Source organism: Danio rerio, chromosome 16, assembly GCF_049306965.1.
Source record: "Danio rerio strain Tuebingen ecotype United States chromosome 16, GRCz12tu, whole genome shotgun sequence".
Taxonomy (NCBI): domain Eukaryota; kingdom Metazoa; phylum Chordata; class Actinopteri; order Cypriniformes; family Danionidae; genus Danio; species Danio rerio.
Window position 1 is genome coordinate 17,588,835 of NC_133191.1, and position 18,166 is coordinate 17,607,000.

The 18,166-nt window shown below is 39.9% G+C and overlaps 1 protein-coding gene across 23 annotated transcripts in view; it reads right to left on the minus strand.

The window, feature by feature from the left end:
- Positions 1-18,166, minus strand: part of clcn1b (chloride channel, voltage-sensitive 1b) — a 66,880-nt gene that overhangs the window by 33,257 nt on the left and 15,457 nt on the right. For all 23 annotated transcript variants that reach the window (XM_073926022.1, XM_073926020.1, XM_073926019.1 and 20 more), the window contains exons 2-5: positions 16,954-17,173; positions 16,706-16,837; positions 3,874-4,002; positions 3,345-3,478 (exon numbers count right to left, since the gene is read on the minus strand). In XM_073926022.1, the coding sequence (XP_073782123.1) occupies positions 3,345-3,478; positions 3,874-4,002; positions 16,706-16,837; positions 16,954-17,173 (615 nt within the window). The remainder of the gene's footprint in view (positions 1-3,344; positions 3,479-3,873; positions 4,003-16,705; positions 16,838-16,953; positions 17,174-18,166) is intronic.

Genomic DNA, 18,166 nt, shown 5'->3' on the forward strand with positions numbered 1-18,166 from the left:
TGATCTTGCAAGCTAGAAGGCATTGCATTCCAGACTGGCAGTGTCCCGGCTGTCACATTTGTAGAAGGGGAAAAATGTTATTTTATTAAGTATTTGGCGGAATCTTCAAGCCGCAGGCAGGTGCCCTCGGCTAAGAGCAGTCGAGGACGGGGTTGCACCAGAAAAAGGCGCCATGTCGGCATAGATTGACCGCAATGGCATGCTCAAGCTGGGGAATCACCTCATGCCCCCTGGCTGCTCCACCGTCAGGGTTGTGAGAGCAGAAGCACATGCAGTTCGGGCAGAGAAAGGTGCCCACCAAGACTGCATGAGCTCACTGTGTACTTCCAGGTAGAAGGGGACTGGGGGGTTAAAAGGCTTGGCCTTCTTCTTAGACTCCACATAACACCCATCTAGTCTGTGTGGCCACGAGGCTGGGGGATAAACCATCTCCAGACCTACAGCTGAAGCAGCCCAGGAAAGCATGGCTATCATATCTGCCTCTGGATTCAACGTCTCGCTCACCACCCTAGAGGGAGCACTTCACTCATGCAAAGCACACTGAGGAGTGGAAAGTCAGCGAGCCCGAAGGCAGCGGATTAACCCCCACTGTAACCCTCAGATCTGCCTGAGTGACAACCGACTTGAGGGGGGCATTAGGCGTGGTTCACCCTTTTGTAAGAGTGAGTCACGATCTTAGTTGCGCAACAGACATGCCATTGTAGTGATAGCATGATGGCATGCACTGCCTGCAAGCACCGCATTAATATGTTGGACCCCCAGACATGCAGGACAGTGCTCGTGCCCATCATCCAGGGACAGGGAACAACATCCTGAAAAAGATGGGACTGTGTTGCTCTTTTAGGAAACTTGCTCTTATATAAACCACTTTAGAAGAACGGGACCAGAGAACGCCCAGGGACGGAAGAATGGATCCAGCTCGACCATCTGCCACTCTGTTGTCACACACTCTGCGACCGGGAGAAAACAGCCTGTCAAACACCGGCAGCTTTCTAGTTCACTTTCTCTCTCTCTTTCTTTCTCAAAGCATGTTGGAAAAACTGAAGACTCTCTCAGTACCGTGAGGCACTGAAAGCAAACAGGGTACTCAGCGTTGTGTGGCTGGCATCTTTATACACAAATGATTGTAATTGCTGCCCGCTGGGTACGCTGGCGCCGCCAATACATTGGCATTTCATTGGCTCGTTTTATTACTCTTTTAGATGATTGGTTTTTAGCGAAATCCCCATAGAGGAAGTTTTTCCAAATAGCATTAAAGTTCCCCTCCCGCTGGGGAACCTAAGTTACTTTTTGCTAATAGCTGCAATGTTTTCTCTGAACTCCCTAGGCTCTTCTGTGCTGATGGTCTGCATTCCAGTAGAGCTAGAACTAAACTCCTGTCAGACCACATCTCCAGGATGCTTTGTTCTGTTTGATCTCTCGCTTTTATCACTGTATATGAACCCCATGAACACTGTCAATTTTCTAAAAGAGTTTTCTGATTTAATTTCTGACTTACTAGTTAAAACTAATAAAATACTATTTGTAGAAGATTTCAACATCCACAGAGATTATACTAATGATACATTGAGTTTACAAATTTATTACAATCACTTGGGATAAAGCAAAATGTTGTTGGTCCAGCCCATTGCTTAAAGCAAACATTAGATCTAAATTTGTCTTATGGAATTGAGGTAACATTGATGTAGACATTATAACACAATGTGATGATATAACAGATCACTACCTCTTACTATATAATTACCTGAAATTAGCAGATCTGCACAGAAAAAATCCCCTGGTAGAATGTCCCATCCACTAAAGATGAATTTACGAATAACTTACCTCATCTTTCTTTCATTTTAAATGCACCCACAAATGCAAATGACCTTGATGTAGTAACTAAAAGTATGGATGCTGTTGAATTACGATACTGTGACACACATCAAATGAAAAAAGCTAGAGAGAATAAAACTACACCATGGTGTAACAATCATACTCACACTCTGAAAAAAACTAAACTAGAGATCTTTAGAATACCATGATATCCTCATAGATTGCCAAATTTTACAGGTGTCCACAGACAGGCTCTACAATAGTTTAAGTCATACTTAACTGACAGTTACTAATTTGTAAATATTAATAGATAGCTTTCACAAATCAGGCCAGTGAAGTATCATGTGCTTTAACGATCAGTTTTAGGCCCTTTGCTGTTTACAATATACATGCTACTCCTACATTATTAGAAGATTCAGCTTGCACTGCTATGCAGACGATACTCAGTTATATATTTCAACAAAACCTGAGTTTATTAAAGTTGTTAAAGACTGGATGACCAACAATTTTCTTCTCTATAATTCAGACAAAACAGAAGTATTACTTATTGGGCCTAAATCCTGTACACAGTAGATCTCAAAACTCGACTAGTCATAGTCTAATTATAATAATTACTTATTTAATGGTATATTATCATACAATAGCATAATACTGATTTATATAATACATAATTATGGATATAATACAATAGTAGAAAAACTATTGTAATATAAATATTATTTATAATATTTGATGCGGCAACGCGGTGGCACAGTGGGTAGCGCTGTCGCCTCAGCAAAAAAGTCGCTGGTTCAAGCCTCGACTGGGTTTCATTGGCATTTTTGCAGTTTGCATGTTCCCCCTGTGTTGATGTGGGTTTCCTCCAGGTACTACTGGTGAATTGGGTGAGCTAAAATGTCTTTAGCGTGTGTATGTGTGTGAATGACAGTGTATGGTTGTTTCCCAGTGATGGGTTGCAGCTAGAAGGACATGCGTTGCGTAAAACATTAGCTGGAAAAGATGGCCGTTCATTCCACTGTGGCAGCCCCTGATTTAAAAAAGGATTAAGCTAAAAACTGATTGAATAAATGAATGAATGAATGAATGAATGAATGAATGAATGAATGAATGAATGAATTAAGTTTTATTTGCTTTAGTTTTGTACGATGGATGGATGGATGGATGGATGGATGGATGGATGGATGGATGGATGGATAGATAGATAGATAGATAGATAGATAGATAGATAGATAGATAGATAGATAGATAGATAGATAGATAGATAGATAGATAGATAGATAGATAGATAGATAGATAGATAGATAGATAGATAGATAGATAGATAGATAGATAGATAGAGTGTGTTAATATTGTCCTGTAAAAGATATTCAGTTATTGTATTTATTTAGACATTGCTTGTACTGTAAAACACAATAGGTCATTTGTGATTATTTGGATTTTGAGTTGCTTTAATTAGTATTAGTAATTCCAAATATTTATACGTGTCTGTGTGTGTGTATTTGTAAAATAAAAAAATAGAAGAGGTCCACCTCCTTTCCGATAGGCATGCCACTGCCTAGACCAGCCGTAAGACCTATGACTTTAGCCACGAATGCTTTGAGTGTCAGATACTCTTTTAACACCACACCTCTGAGGATCGTCTTCAGTTCAGGAATCCCAGAGCCTAAGGGACATACAAAAAAATCTATGTAAGACAAGAGAATAAGCATGAAATTAATCCATACAACACAGACACAATTTTAACAGTGAAGATTTGGTCACAATGATTGTAAAATATTAAATAAGATGGGTGAGTATTATCTGCCTAGTCTGAAACAGGGCAAATGGGTAATCTACAAAACATTTGTGGCATTGATAAATGAGAGAAAGGTAGAGCAAGGGAGACAAATCAGATTTACATGTTGAAAGGATGGTACGAAAATGTTATGTGTTGTGGGCAGCTACAGTAAACATTGATCAAATACTGTATGTAGTATTGCAAATAAATGTGACGGAGGACAGACAATCAGAACAAAAAAAGGTACATAAAGTAGAAATAAGATGATGAAACGTACAAACCTATAGCTTGTGGAGCAACCAAATGACAGAAAAGGGATGCAAAAACGACGAGGATGATGGGATATGAAACCCATGCCAGATACTGCAAAGCCACATTCCCCTTCAGCTCTCCATACATCCATTTATATGCTGAGTGAGAGAGAAAATGGGAATGGCTGTAATTCTGTAATTCTTTTATAAACTTAAGCAGGTTTGAAACAAGTGTAGTTTTCATTCATTGCATTTCATTCATGCATTCAATTATTATTCTGTTTTGGCCATCACAAATTAAACTACAGCGTGAGTTTAAAGTGTAACTTTAACGTATATCAGTAATGTACCTTAAACAAGTATAATATATCATATTTTATATTAGTATTGTTCAGCGATATACAGTGTCAACTGATGTTTATAAGTGTTTTATGTAATCTGCTTTACTGCTAGTTAAATTTAAGGTTGAAAAAGTTGGAAAATTGCTAAAACATAGCTTGCATCATAAAGGCTGCATCCAGATACTATTGAAACATACACCACCTAAAGTCACATTTACCACCTCTTCTCTATACTGGCTAAAAGAATGACCTCATACATGACTGAGAATGGATACATCAACACCGCTATTCAGAAAGGTGGAATCCCAGGCTTCTCTGGATGTCTGGAACACACTGGAGTTCTTGGCCATATGATCCGGAAGACCAAGGCCAGCTACGGCAACCTGACCGTTGTTTGGCTGGACTTGGCTGATGCCTACAGATCAATTCCTCACACCCTCAGTCATGCAGCACCAAACCATTACCTTATGCCTCAGCACATCAAGGGATTAATCATTAGTTACTTTGGGTGAAATCCAGCTACGATTCAAGACAGGCCACTTCATCACCCAGTGACAAAACCTGGAATAAGAGATAGTAACTGGATGTACAATCTCCCCCATCCTCTTCATCGTGGGAATTAACCCCATAATAACAGCCGCTGGAAAGGAAGCTCGGGGCCCAAAAATGCAATCGGGCATCTGACAACCCCCAATAAGAGGTTACATGGAAGACTTTACTGCTCTGGATTGCATAACAACGTAGGCCAGAATGAGGTTTAAGCCAAAGAAATCCAGTTACATGGTGATCAGGAAAAGTAAACTGACAGAGTCCTGCCGCATGTGCAAGACGAAGTGATTCCAACGATAAAGGAAAATCCAATTAGGTCCCTTGGGAAATGGCTGATGATTCACTTACTTTCAGAAACAACATAAGCAGTACAGAAAAGCAGACAGAGAAATAGTTGATGAAGATTGAAAAATCAGGGCTCTCAGGTATGTTTAAAGTATGGCTTTGCCAACATGGATTGCTGCCAAGACTCATGTGGCTTTCAACGGTGTATGAAGTTCCCATGACCTACGTAGAAGGAGTGGATAGAAAGATCAACAAGCACCTCCGGTAGCTGGGAATCCCTCTAAGCTTCACTTCAGTAGGCCTTTATATTAGATTAGGGCAGCTCCAACTTCCTTTGTCATCCGTGGTAGAGGAATTTAAGGTAGCAAGGTGCAGGGCCATAATGACATACAAAGACTCCCAGGATGAACAAGTCAGGCAGGCAGGCATCCTTACACGATCAGGATGCAGCTGACTCATCTATTGCACAAGCTGAAAGTATGTTGAAGCTACGTGAAATCATGGGAACACCAAGCACAGAAAGACATGGTCTTGGAACTTCTCATATTCAGCAATGGAGTAATGCGGGATCCAAGGATAGAAGGGCTATGATCCAGGAGGAGGTATGGAACCTGGAGGAGAAAGGACAAAGGGCAAGGGCAATAGAGCTAGCATCCAGGGAGCATGGACCAAGTGGGACCTACCCAAGAGGAAGATCACATGGGGAAATCTGTGGAGATTGGAATCTTTCCACATCTCATTTATGTTAAGGTCAGTGTATGACACACTCCTAACTCTGACAAACTTGCACAAGTGGGGCTTAAGAAAAGACCCATTGTGCAAGCTTTGTGAGGAGAGGGGTACCCACCAATGTTGAGGGTGTTGCGGTTTAGGGTTGAAACATGCAATGATCATTGGGTACCGCCCGATGACATCAACTCTTCCCGGCCAAGGCTACATTCACCAAAAGTGAATGAGGGAGAAGAATCTTTGGATGCAATTGTAGTTATTCAGACAGTACAAAACTATGAGAATGAAAATGCATTAATAATACTTTTAGCATTTCACTTTGGCATTACAATTGCCAAGAGGACAATCCTTCAGAGATGCAGCTCTGTCTTTCTTTCCCGTATCAGTAGTTGGCTCTCAGAGGCGATGTCGTCTTTTCAGAGTAGATTTCTAAGAACCGCCAGTCTCAATAAATCGGAGACATCTCAACCAGGGCCCTTGGGCCAGGGATCCTTAAAACCATATTAAATACATGCAGCATTTTATTGAGAGAATCCCATCATTCAAAGTCTAAAGTGTTGATAATAAGAAATAGAAATGTCCTCACTGACTGCTGTTTATTCATTGCAGTGGGGTTTTTAAACACTGTATTTAAATGCAATAAAACATTTTGAGGTAGGTCTCACCCAGACTATATTAATTTTCTACAAAATATAATAAATAAATGACTTTCCATTAAAATGATTAAAATAGTAAAACTGATTTTTACAACAGACAGACAAAATCACATAATTCAGCAAAAAAAAAAAAAAAGAATTTCACTGATGATGATTTAAAATATATAACATTATAGTATAACATTAAGGCACTATTGAAAATGTTTAGTAATTTAATAGGCGGAGTAGTTTGGGATTGAATGAAAGCTATACCTTAATCCTGCCCCCTGAGGTTGACGTAACTTGTATTTTGCTTGAGCACGAAGAAGGACTGGAGTATAAACTGGTTTCACGTGGCTGCCATTTTAAAAGAAATCAAGGTTGCAATGGGAAGAAACCCGAAGTATGACCTGGAGTCACACAGGAATGGCATCCACAATGGCGTATTGTTGTGTACCTGGCTGTATATCTTATCAGGGAAAAGAAAGGGACACAAATTTATCATTTCACCACATTCCGTGTGACCCGAAGTTCCGTTCTGAATGGATAGTAAAAATAAAAAGGATTTCAGACCTCATTTTCAGCTAAGTTAAGAGAAATGGCACTAGTTAGCTAAGCTTTTCTTTCCTAAACACACATTTTAAATGCCATTTATCAAACTCAAGTTAATAAACTGATTCTTTCACTATATTAGACTTGTCACAACACTGAATTTTGGTACTGAAAAAAAAAACAAACAAAATAAAAATTTCCCGCTAACATTTAAGCACTGTTTAGCATGTTTTGAAACACTGCTGATTTGCCATTGTGTTCAAGTGCTCAATAGACATGACTGTGACTGACCGTGAAGGTCATCAGTTCACTGCACTTCACCAATATTTACTGAGTGCAAACACAGACGAGTGATCCACTGATAATGATATGATTAATGTTTGTTAATAATCTGACAACTGATCTAAAGCTAGATGCACCTTGTCTAACAGAAACCTGGCTAAAACTAGATGATTACATGACCCTAAGCAAGTCTTAACATGAAGAATATCATTATAAACATGAGCTGCATCTTAAAGGCAAAGGTGGGAGGCGTTGGCATAATATACAGTAATATTTGTAGTGTTACCCAGCGATTTGACTTTAAATATAATATATTTAAAGTAATAGTGTTGTATATTTCAGTGTGCAATTTAAACAATAAATTTCAATCTAAATTTATATTAGCAACTGTATATTGGCCTCCAGGGCACCATACCAGCTTTACAAAAGAATTTGCTGATTTCTTATATGAAATAGTTCTGGCCACAGATAAAATTTTAATTGTTGGGGATTTTAATGTTCATTTAGATAATGAAAAAGATGCTTTAAGTCTGGCTGTCTTAGACATACTAGTCTCTATTTGAGTGAAACAGCATGTCTAAGGGCCTACACATTGACATAATCATACCTTAGCCCTAACATTATCACATAGTATCGATATTGATAATGTTGAAGTTGTGCAGCAGAGTGATAATATTTCAGATCACTCTTTAATATTTTGTTTATTGTGCATTGATAGGTTTACTAAATCATCTTCTATCTATAAATATGGTAGAACGATCACCGCTAACACTAAAGATCACTTTGTCTGTTATCTACCTGGTCTTTCTAATTTCCATAGCATTCCAAGCCGCCCAGAAAAGCTTAACACTGCAACTAAAACTATTGATTCTGTCATTTCAAGCATGTTAGACATAGTTGCTCCGTTACACTTCAAAAAGATTAGGGAAAAAAATCTGACACCATAGCACAATGAGCACACACATGCCTTAAAGGAAGCAGCCCAGAAAATGGAACGCATATGTAAGAAATCAAAACTAAAGTTTTTTTTGTCTGGCCTGGAAAGAAAGTACACTTAACTTCAGAAAAGCTTTAAAGTCTGCCAGATCAGCTTATTTTTCAACATTAATAGAAGAAAATAATCACAACCCTAGGGTCCTGTTTAACACAGTAGCCATTTATTCATTCATTTTTTTGTCGGCTTAGTCACTTTATTAATCAGGGGTCGCCACAGCGGAATGAACCTCCAACTTATCCAGCAAGTTTTTACGTAGCGGATGCCCTTCCAGCTGCAACCCATCTCTAGGAAACATCCACACACCCATTCACACACACTCATACACTACGGACAATTTAGCCTACCCAATTCACCTGCACTGCATGTCTTTGGACTGTGGGGGAAACCGGAGCACACAGAGGAAACCCATGCGAACGCCGGGAGAACATGCAAAGACCTTCTTGTTGTGAGGCGACAGCACTACTTACTGCGCCACTGCTTCAACATGCATTTCTTAACATTTCTCATCATTGGCCACAGCCATATTACCCTGCAGCCCAAGACCAGTTACTCACTGAAGTTAAGCAGGGCTGAGCCTGGTCAGTAAGTAAGTAGTAAGTAGTACCTGGATGGGAGACCACATGGGAAAACTAGGTTGCTGTTGGAAGTGGTGTTGGAGAGGCCAACAGAGGGCGCTCAACCTGTGATCTGTGTGAGTCCTAATGCCCCAGTAAAAGTGAAGGGGACACTATACTGTCAGTGTCAGTGGGCGGCGTCTTACGGATGAGACGTTAAACCGAGGTCCTGACTCTCTGAGGTCATTAAAATCCCATGGCACTTCTCCTAAAAAGAGTAACACCAGTGTCCTGGCCAAAGTCCCTTAATCGGCCTTTGCGATCATGGCCTCCCAATCATCCCCATCCACCGAACTGGCTCAATCACTGTCTCTTTACGCCACCTATAGCTGGTGTGTGGTGAGCACATTGTCCTGTGGCTGCCGTCACATCATCCAGGTGGATCCTACACACTGGTGGTGGTGTGGAGAGGAATCCCCCCCCCCCCCTTCATGACTGTGAAGTGCTTATGCGCTACATAAATACACATTACATTACATTACATAGCAGTAATGACTTTATGAACTTTTCTACATGCAAGTTTGATGATATTAGAGATAAAATAAGCACCATCAATCTGTCTCCTACATCATTGTCCCAATTAGAGCACAATAAATTGTTACTGAATAAACTTCCAATTTTATTAACAGTAGGTGAGGAAGAACTGTCTAAACTGATAAATTCGTCCAAATCAACAAAGTCTATGCTAGATCCTATACCAACCAAATTATTACAACAATTGTTTTCAGAAGTTTCTGAACCTGTTCTTAACATTTTGAAATCATTCCTACTTTTAGGATACGTTCCTAAAACTTTTAAACTAGCTGTCATTAAGCCTCTTATTTAAAAAAAAAAACACAGCTTGATACCAAAGAACTGGTAAATTATAGACCTATTTCAAACCTGCCTTTTCTATCAAAGATATTAGAAAAAGTCGTATCTGCTCAACTATGTAAGAAACAATATTTATGAACATTTTTTTTATCTGGATTTAAAGCATTTCATAGCACAGAAACAGCACCCCTACAAGTTACAAATTACCTCCTCCTGTCTTCTAAACGTGGTTGCATTTCTTTTTTAATGTTATTGGACCTCAGTGCTGCATTTGATACAATTGATCATAATATTCTCCTTGACAGGCTTGAAAATTATGTTGGTATTACAGAAACTGCATTGGCCAGGTTCAGGTCTTATCTATCTGAACGTTATCAATTTGTATGAGATCAAAAGTACACTGTGGGGTACCACAAGGCTCAGTTCTTGGTCCCTTACTGTTCCCACTATATATGCTACCACTAGGTGATATCATTAAAAAACATAGAGTTAGCTTCCAATGTTATGCTGATGATACACACCTTTATATTTTCTCCCAACCTGATAACTTGTACAAATTTATGAAATTAACAGATTGTACGGCTGATAAATTGGATGACTACTAACTTCTTATTACTAAAATCAGATAAAACTGAGGTCTTGCTTATTGGACCCAAAAACATTGTCTAACCCTTGATGGATTTTTAGTGATTTTTGATAGCAACCTGTCATTTGAAGGCCAGATTTCAAGCATCTGTAAAATCTATTTTTCATCTTAAAAATGTTGCCAAACTTCGACAAATGCTATCAATGTCTGATGCGGAAAAGCTTATTCATGCTTTCATGACCTCTCGATTAGATTATTGTAATGCGTTACTGGGTGGTTGTCCTGCTGGTCTAATTAACAAATCTCAGCTAGTTCAAAATGAGGCTGCTAGAGTGAGTTCTAGAACAAAGAAATATGATCATATTACTCTAGTGTTATCATCATTGCATTGGCTGCCCATTAAATATAGTATAAATTTAAAAATTTCAATGACTACCACTGCACAAGCACTGAACAGCTTAGCTCCCCAGTATTTGAAGGAGCTCCTGGTGTATTATAGCCCCTCGTGTCTACTATACTCAGTTAATTCTAGACAATTAATTATTCTCAGAATATCAAAATCAACTGTAGGCGGTAGATCTTTCTCTTATCGGGCACCTGAACTCTGGAACAGCCTTCCTAGCACAGTTCAGGAAGCAGACACACTCTGTCAGTTTAAAACTAAAGTAAAGACTAGGGTTGGGCATCAAAGCTATAATGCCGATCCGATACGCATCTCGATACAAAGAATACGATCCGATATATTAGCGATACATTTGTGACATATTGCGATGCAACACGATACGATTCACACCCATATCACGATACAATGCGATAATTCAGCACTAACTAATTAGATCAAGTTTATGAGATGATGTGAAAGAGGATGCTGTGCCATTGAATGAGTTTGATTATTTATTAACCAAGTAAAACCAAGACTTTTTTTTTTTACAAACTGGCTTTTCTCCAGAGTGTCAGTTTACAGTAGAGGGCCATTTCAGAACCTATAGCACATATTATTTAAGTATTTTCAAGATAAACAGAATGTATAAGTGCAATATATATTATAAATGTATATATTTGCACTCTTTCAACATAAAGGTTTACCATTGCACAACAAGAATTGTGATTTAACTTTTCAACTATAAAAACAAGTTTTACAAAGATATATTTTGCCACTGAATATTCAAAACTTAAGGTCGTGAACTAGCAGTGTTATGCTGCTTTGAAACATCACTGTCACTGTAAACAACAGGCTAATAAAAATATAACAAACCAGCAATCTTCTTGCTGTGAGGTGGTCAAACTACCCACTGTCCCACCCATTATTTTTATCATTATTATTATTAATATTATTAGTATTATTATAATTAAATAAAAATTAACAGGAGGAGGTGTTTAAAACCTTCGTTCTCCGTGACACGGCTGAATATCTTTGCAGATGAACAGGGCCGGCGCGTATAGAGAGGGCGGCAGTATAGAGAGGGCGGCGTCCGCAACACCCCCCTTACCACCCGCATCCTCAGTTATGTCCGCGACACCTCCATCAGCGCCCGCTTGTCCTCAGTTATATCTGCGCATAGGGGGGCAGAATAGAGGTCCGCGACACCCGCGTCCTCGGTTATATCCGCGCATAGGGCGGCAGAATAGAGGTCCGCGACACCCGCGCGTCCTCAGTTATATCCGCGCATAGGGCGGCAGAATAGAGGTCCGCGACACGTCACTTCATTTTCATAACCGGTCACTTTCGTTTTCACATTGGGGTTGAGGGCGGCGTGATCGTCCTCTGCCTAGAGCGGCAGTTCAGCTTGCTCCGGCCCTGCAGATGAACATCCGTTATGGGCATAGAGCGCACAAAACTGTTGCGAATGGAAAAAAAACTTGCAATGCTTTTCTCACCACTTTTGGAGCTGGTAGCTGAAGCAGTGCGAAAGCCGGGGATGCAGAAACACTGGAAGATGCTTTCACAACAACACCGTGGCGCCGCTTCAAGTGAGATATCAGATTAGTCGTACTGCCCATGTATTTTACAGATGCGCGGCACATTTTGCAAATTGCATCTGTCCTGTCATGTCGTCCATCCTTAAATCCATATTGTTGCCATACTTTAGATTAAAACTCAGTGAGGAATAAAATGTTTGTTTTGCTTCTCGCGCTTTCTGAGGGCGCACCACTAGCTTCATCCGCACACCTGATACACTGAGTTGTAGTGTAAGTGTACACATCCGCAAATCCGTTGCTAAGGCTTACTTTATGTAGGTCGATTAAATTATGCGCCAAAAACAGGTTGACAACACTTGTTAATAAATAAAAAATACATTCTATATTAAAAATATAAGCTGTATCTTGGAAAAACCGATGCATCTCGCAAAAACCGATGCATCTCGATTTGCTTCCAAAATTTCATTCATCCTCTGCTGCTCTACCGATGCACTTACATCGTGCACGCGCATGACCGCGTATCGATACATATCGATTAATCTTCCCATCCCTAGTAAAGACACATCTCTTTGCATTAGCATACACATAAAACAGAAATGCTGTTGAAATCCAAATCCTCTAAAGAATTGTTAGTCTGCATTATTCATGGCAACCGCGTAATGTTAGCCTTTTTTTATTATTCCAGAGGCTTCCATAATCCTGGGCCAGGCCGTATCCTGAGCAGCTGCTGTGGTGATCATGGAAGAGTGGAGAGCATGAGACTAATTTCTGTAAGACCCCTGTTATAGACAAGTCCTCGCATTGATCCTGAAGGGACAGCCTGTACACCAGCCGGTGACCTCCCACCTGCAGCTTCTCCGAAATGGACGTTTAGCATTCTCCAGCCTCAGGCTCTTAGACTGCAGCTCTGCACAAGACGTTTGGCCATAGGAGAAATGGTGGTGCCCAACTGAGCCTGGTTTCTCTAAAGGTTTTTTAATTCTTCACTTTCGCCAATCGGTGAAGTTTTTTTCTCGCCGTTTGCGATTTGCTCATCAGTGTTTGAACTGTCAGCAAGGAATATTGAACCACACTTAACCAAACTAAACTGAATCACAACACTGAAAATTGCATTGACACAGTTTAATTTACTATAATGTTCTATGTGAAGCTGCTTTGACACAATCTTCATTGTAAAAGCGCTTAATAAATAAAGATGAATTGAATTAAAATTATAAATTAACTGATCGTCGCAACTTTAAAATGCTTCAGTGTTTTATGCAATTCTGGACAATGGGTTTGAACATACCATCTTGCTTCATGAGGCAGCAAAGCAACTTAAGCTTAATGGACAGGAAGAGAAGCTATCTTTGAAGACAGTACAACATGACACCCAAGTTATTCATGATTTAAAAGTATCTTTCACTCTTTGCCCTGCATGTCAACCAGAAAAAAAGATTCAAAATAAAGGGTGCCTTTACTACAGCAAATTTGGGTCTGGCTAAGCATTCACATGTAGTTGCCCTTTTACAAATAAAATACAACCATCTCAAAGGACAGCCTCTTCATGTATTTTTAAGTGCTCAGCAGGTGCTGCTAATAGACTCTGATCATCACAAATTGATCACCCCTATGCTACGGTCCAAGCAGTGGGCCAGCTGATATTAGAACCAAACTAGGCAGGGACAGCTAACATAGTCCATCATCAGATCCCAGAACAAGAAGGCCCTGACCCCAGCCACAGAAGAGCTGTTGCAAAATGTGGAAAGACTCTAGCAGCTTGATGTGCTGACATACACAGTGAAAAAGTGGTGACTCGCTCACATTTAGGTTAGGAACTATAACCCTTCTTTAAACTAAGACAAAAAAAGGTTTAAGTAAATGGAATGCTTCAATATACCACCCCTCTCTTTAGAAAACCAGATATGGCTCAATTAAAAATGTCTAAAGAGTTTGTTCTTCCCCACTTCAGACCACTAGAGAGGCATCTCAGCAAGAGTTCAGAACTGACAAAGATATATAACCAAGAAGTTGAAAGGCTGGAGCCAGGGCCGGATTAACCAATGGGCCTTATGGGCACAGGCCCAGGGGCCCGTGCGCACTAGGGGCCCCTGTGAGGGGGGAGAAAAAAAATACCATTTCGGAGTGTCTTTTTTGGCTAATTGCAAATAGCGCATCTAGTTGTAATAAGCTATTCAGGGTTTACGCCCATAGATGCCTGATTGATAGAGACAAGATGAGTAAAGAGCTTCCATTCATTGCAGCTGCAGTGGCGCACCTAAGTAAGGCGCACAGGATCATAAACTCGGTTCGAATCCACCATCAGCTGAACTCGTGTTACTTTTTTTCTCCCCATTACATATCAGATTGGAAATATATTTATTTTTAACAGGAAGGAAACATTTTTTTAAAATAATGCAAATATGATATAAAGTCACAAGTGTCTCGTGGGTATTTAATAATGTTTAGCCTTATTATAGGTGCCTCCCTCTCTGCAAAAACTATATTGCTCAGACAACTGTAACGTTATTTCCTCCGAGCAAAAAAAATCGCGATCACATATTAATATTAGCATTATATTTAAACTGCCTTTTTTTCCTTAACTAAACAGAATGCTGTAATTGGTCAAGCGCGGAAACGTCAGTTTTGAAATAACCCGCACTAAACTGAGCGGACTGTAGTGTAACGTTATATCTGTCATAGATCAAAAATGAGTGGACAAGTGGATTTAGCAAACGCGAGAGAAAGAGGAGAGGAGGCATCTTTATTGAGGCATTTTCCATACACACCATCTTTAAACAGACCCATGATCAGGAGAATGAGGGTACAGAAGAAGACGTTATGGTAACTTTAAATAATGAGAAGCTAGCATTAACCAGGCGGAGGAGGCTAACGGCAGCGCAGCGCAGACTAGATTCATCGTGTGAGAGACAGACAGAAAAGGAGAGAGAGAGAGGGAGAGAGAGAGAAAGGCCCAGAAGAGGAGAGAGACGGGAGAGAAGAGGTATAGTGTGTGTGATTTCGGATACTTTTAGGTTTATAATCAAGTCTTCATCACGAGAAGAGTAGAGAAAATACAGGGAGAGAAGGAGAGAGACAGTAAATTAATTATAAGTGTGTGTATTATGAATGACTCAGATTCATAGAACTTATGTGCTTATGTTATCAAGCTGTCTCCTAAAGCAATTGAGCAAAAGCATGAATCCTGGTACATGCCCCACCATATAGTACACCATAATGGCAAGCATAGGGTAGTGTACAATTGTTCCTCTCCACATCAAGGCCATAACCTCTGCAGTACCTGCTGCCTGGGCCTACTCTTACTTCAACCTTGTCAGGAGTATTGCTTCACTTTAGAGAGCATTCTGTTGTCATCATGAGCAACATTAAAAGCATGCTGGAACTGACACTGAACATTCAAAAGGTTTCTTTATGGAGTGATTAAAAGACAGTCTTGTGCTGGATCAAATCCAACTTTAAATGCAGATATAAAGTGTTTGTGGGTACTTCATAGAGATTCAGGAGGTGACTATAACTTAAAGTCTGAAAACAATCCAGCAAATGACATAACCCATGGTAAAACCCTGCAGCAGCTTTCAGCATCCAGTCAGTGACTGGAAGAACCTCAATTTTGGTGGCAAGACTCTATCTGCTAACTTAAAGTCTGAAAACAATCCAGCAAATGACATAACCCATGGTAAAACCCAGCAGCAGCTTTCAGCATCCAGTCAGTGACTGGAAGAACCTCAATTTCGGAGGCAAGACTCTATCTGCTATCCAACAGGCACCATAAATCACAATTGTCTGAATTGGTTGCACAAACACAAATCTGGCTTCTTTGACCCACAAAAATGGAATGCTGAAGACCCAGTTTGGGTTTGAAAATGCTGATGTTTTGTTTTAGTAATTGAAACAAAACCTATTTGGAGGATGGGAAAGTTCACAATTGCTCTCTGACTATTCTTGTTTTATAATGGTGTTTTAGAATGTTGATCCAGGGTTCTCAACCCTGTTCCAGGAGGTGTAACATTCTGCAGAGTTCAGTCTAACTCTCATCAACTAAGCAGAATCTGAAGGAGCACTTGGAAATTAAAGACATGTGCGTTTGATCAATGTTGCAGTTAACACTGAGAAAATGTAGAGCTCCAGGAACAGGAGTCGACATCACTGATGTAGACACTCCTCACCCATACTTTCCCATTCTCTAAGGCTATGAATTGAAAACTATAATGTTGAAATAATATTTAGTTTCTTGCACAGACCATATGCTATGCATCTTAAGATGTAAACTCATGGTGGACATAGCCATGTGTATTAAATTTGTGTTCCTAAATATCAATTTTTCCATCTTAAAGGGATGTAGCTATTGACTTGCATTAGATGTATGAATCACCAAAAAACACAGCTTAAAAATAACTTTTATATAATTCTATTGATGAAAAAGTAATCCATATCATAGATGGAGGAAACATGAGTAAATAAACAGCAAATTAACATTTTGGGTGAACTATCTTTATAAATGTAAACAAATAGGTAAACAGTACAGCTACATCTTATTAATGCAAACCAACTGTTTATACCTTGTATGCTCTTGGCACTGGCATAATCCATGCTCCAGCTAACCAAAGCCATAGTGAGGCCCAAAAGAACCAGGAATATCCAGTCCTCCCCAAGCTTTGTCACAATATACCTCTGGACACGGGCTAGGCAGTCTGTAACACAATAAAATGGCAACTGACACTGAATACTGCGTTTTATCATAATTTATCACTTTATATGTATACACATAATATAAAGGTGACAAAATGAGTTTCCTTTGGTCACTTACCCTGGCATTTGAAATAGGGGTGTGACTTTATCAAAGAAGAGGAGGGGCTTAAGCCTGGTGTCAGTGGCCCCACATCCAAGCTGGCATGATGTGCCCTGCCATGGCCTCTCCTGGTTGCCTTGGAATTGTCTGCATGCCTTTTCCATTGCTTTTCAGTCAACAGACGCGTGGCCTCCCGTCTGGAAATATTACCCAGCTGCTCCCGATATTCTCCATACAGCTAAAGAGACAGATTGCAGTTTTCTATAAGGAAAATTATTATTGCCCCCCCAAAATTTCCAATAATCAGTAAACAAATTAGCACTTGCTTTTTATCCATTAAACAATATTTGTCACTAACACAAACAAACAAAAAACAATTACAATAAAATCCTATAGAAAACAAAGACAAACATAACAAATATGACCAAGACCAAAGATGCTGAAGCATATAATGAAAAAAAGATTTTTTGACCAACAAATTGAATAATGTATTCAATAGATTTCAATAGATTTCATAATGAGATCTTAGTTGTTGGCGTCATGGTGGCTCACTGGTTAGCACCGTCACAGCAAGAATGTCGCTGGTTTGAGTCCTGACTGGACCAGTTGGTATTTCTGTGTGGAGTTTTGATGTTCTGCCCGTCTTTGTGAGGGTTTCCTCCATGTGCTCCGGCTTCCCCTACAGTCCAAATATGTGCTATAGGTGAATTAAATAAACCAAAATGTGTGTAGTGTAAGTGTGTGTGAATGAGTGTATATACATATTTCCCAATACTGGGTTGCAGGCGGCTGGAGAGGCGTCCGCGTAAAGCATATGCTGGTATAGTTGGCGGTTCATTCTACTGTAGCGACCTCTGAAATAGAGACTAAAGGGGATCGCACACCAGATACGCTGCTTGGCGCCACACCGCGCCATTCATTTTAGAATTCTATACATAGAATTCTATCAGGGTAAAGCAAGTGAAGCAAGGTAACCGGGTAACCGGTGAAGCAAGTTGGCGATTATCCACAGCGCCCAGCTACAACTCAGAACATTGTTCATTTTTCTGCCGTGCCACAAAGCATTATCTGAATAGTTTCATTTTAAATAACATGCAAATGTGCGCATCTGGCTTGTAGTACTTTCAAATTTCATGTGTCGCATCCGGTGTACGACCGCTTAAATAATATGTGAATGTGTGCTTCTGGTGTGTGGTACTTCCAAAATGCCAAAGGAAAATTAATGAATGAA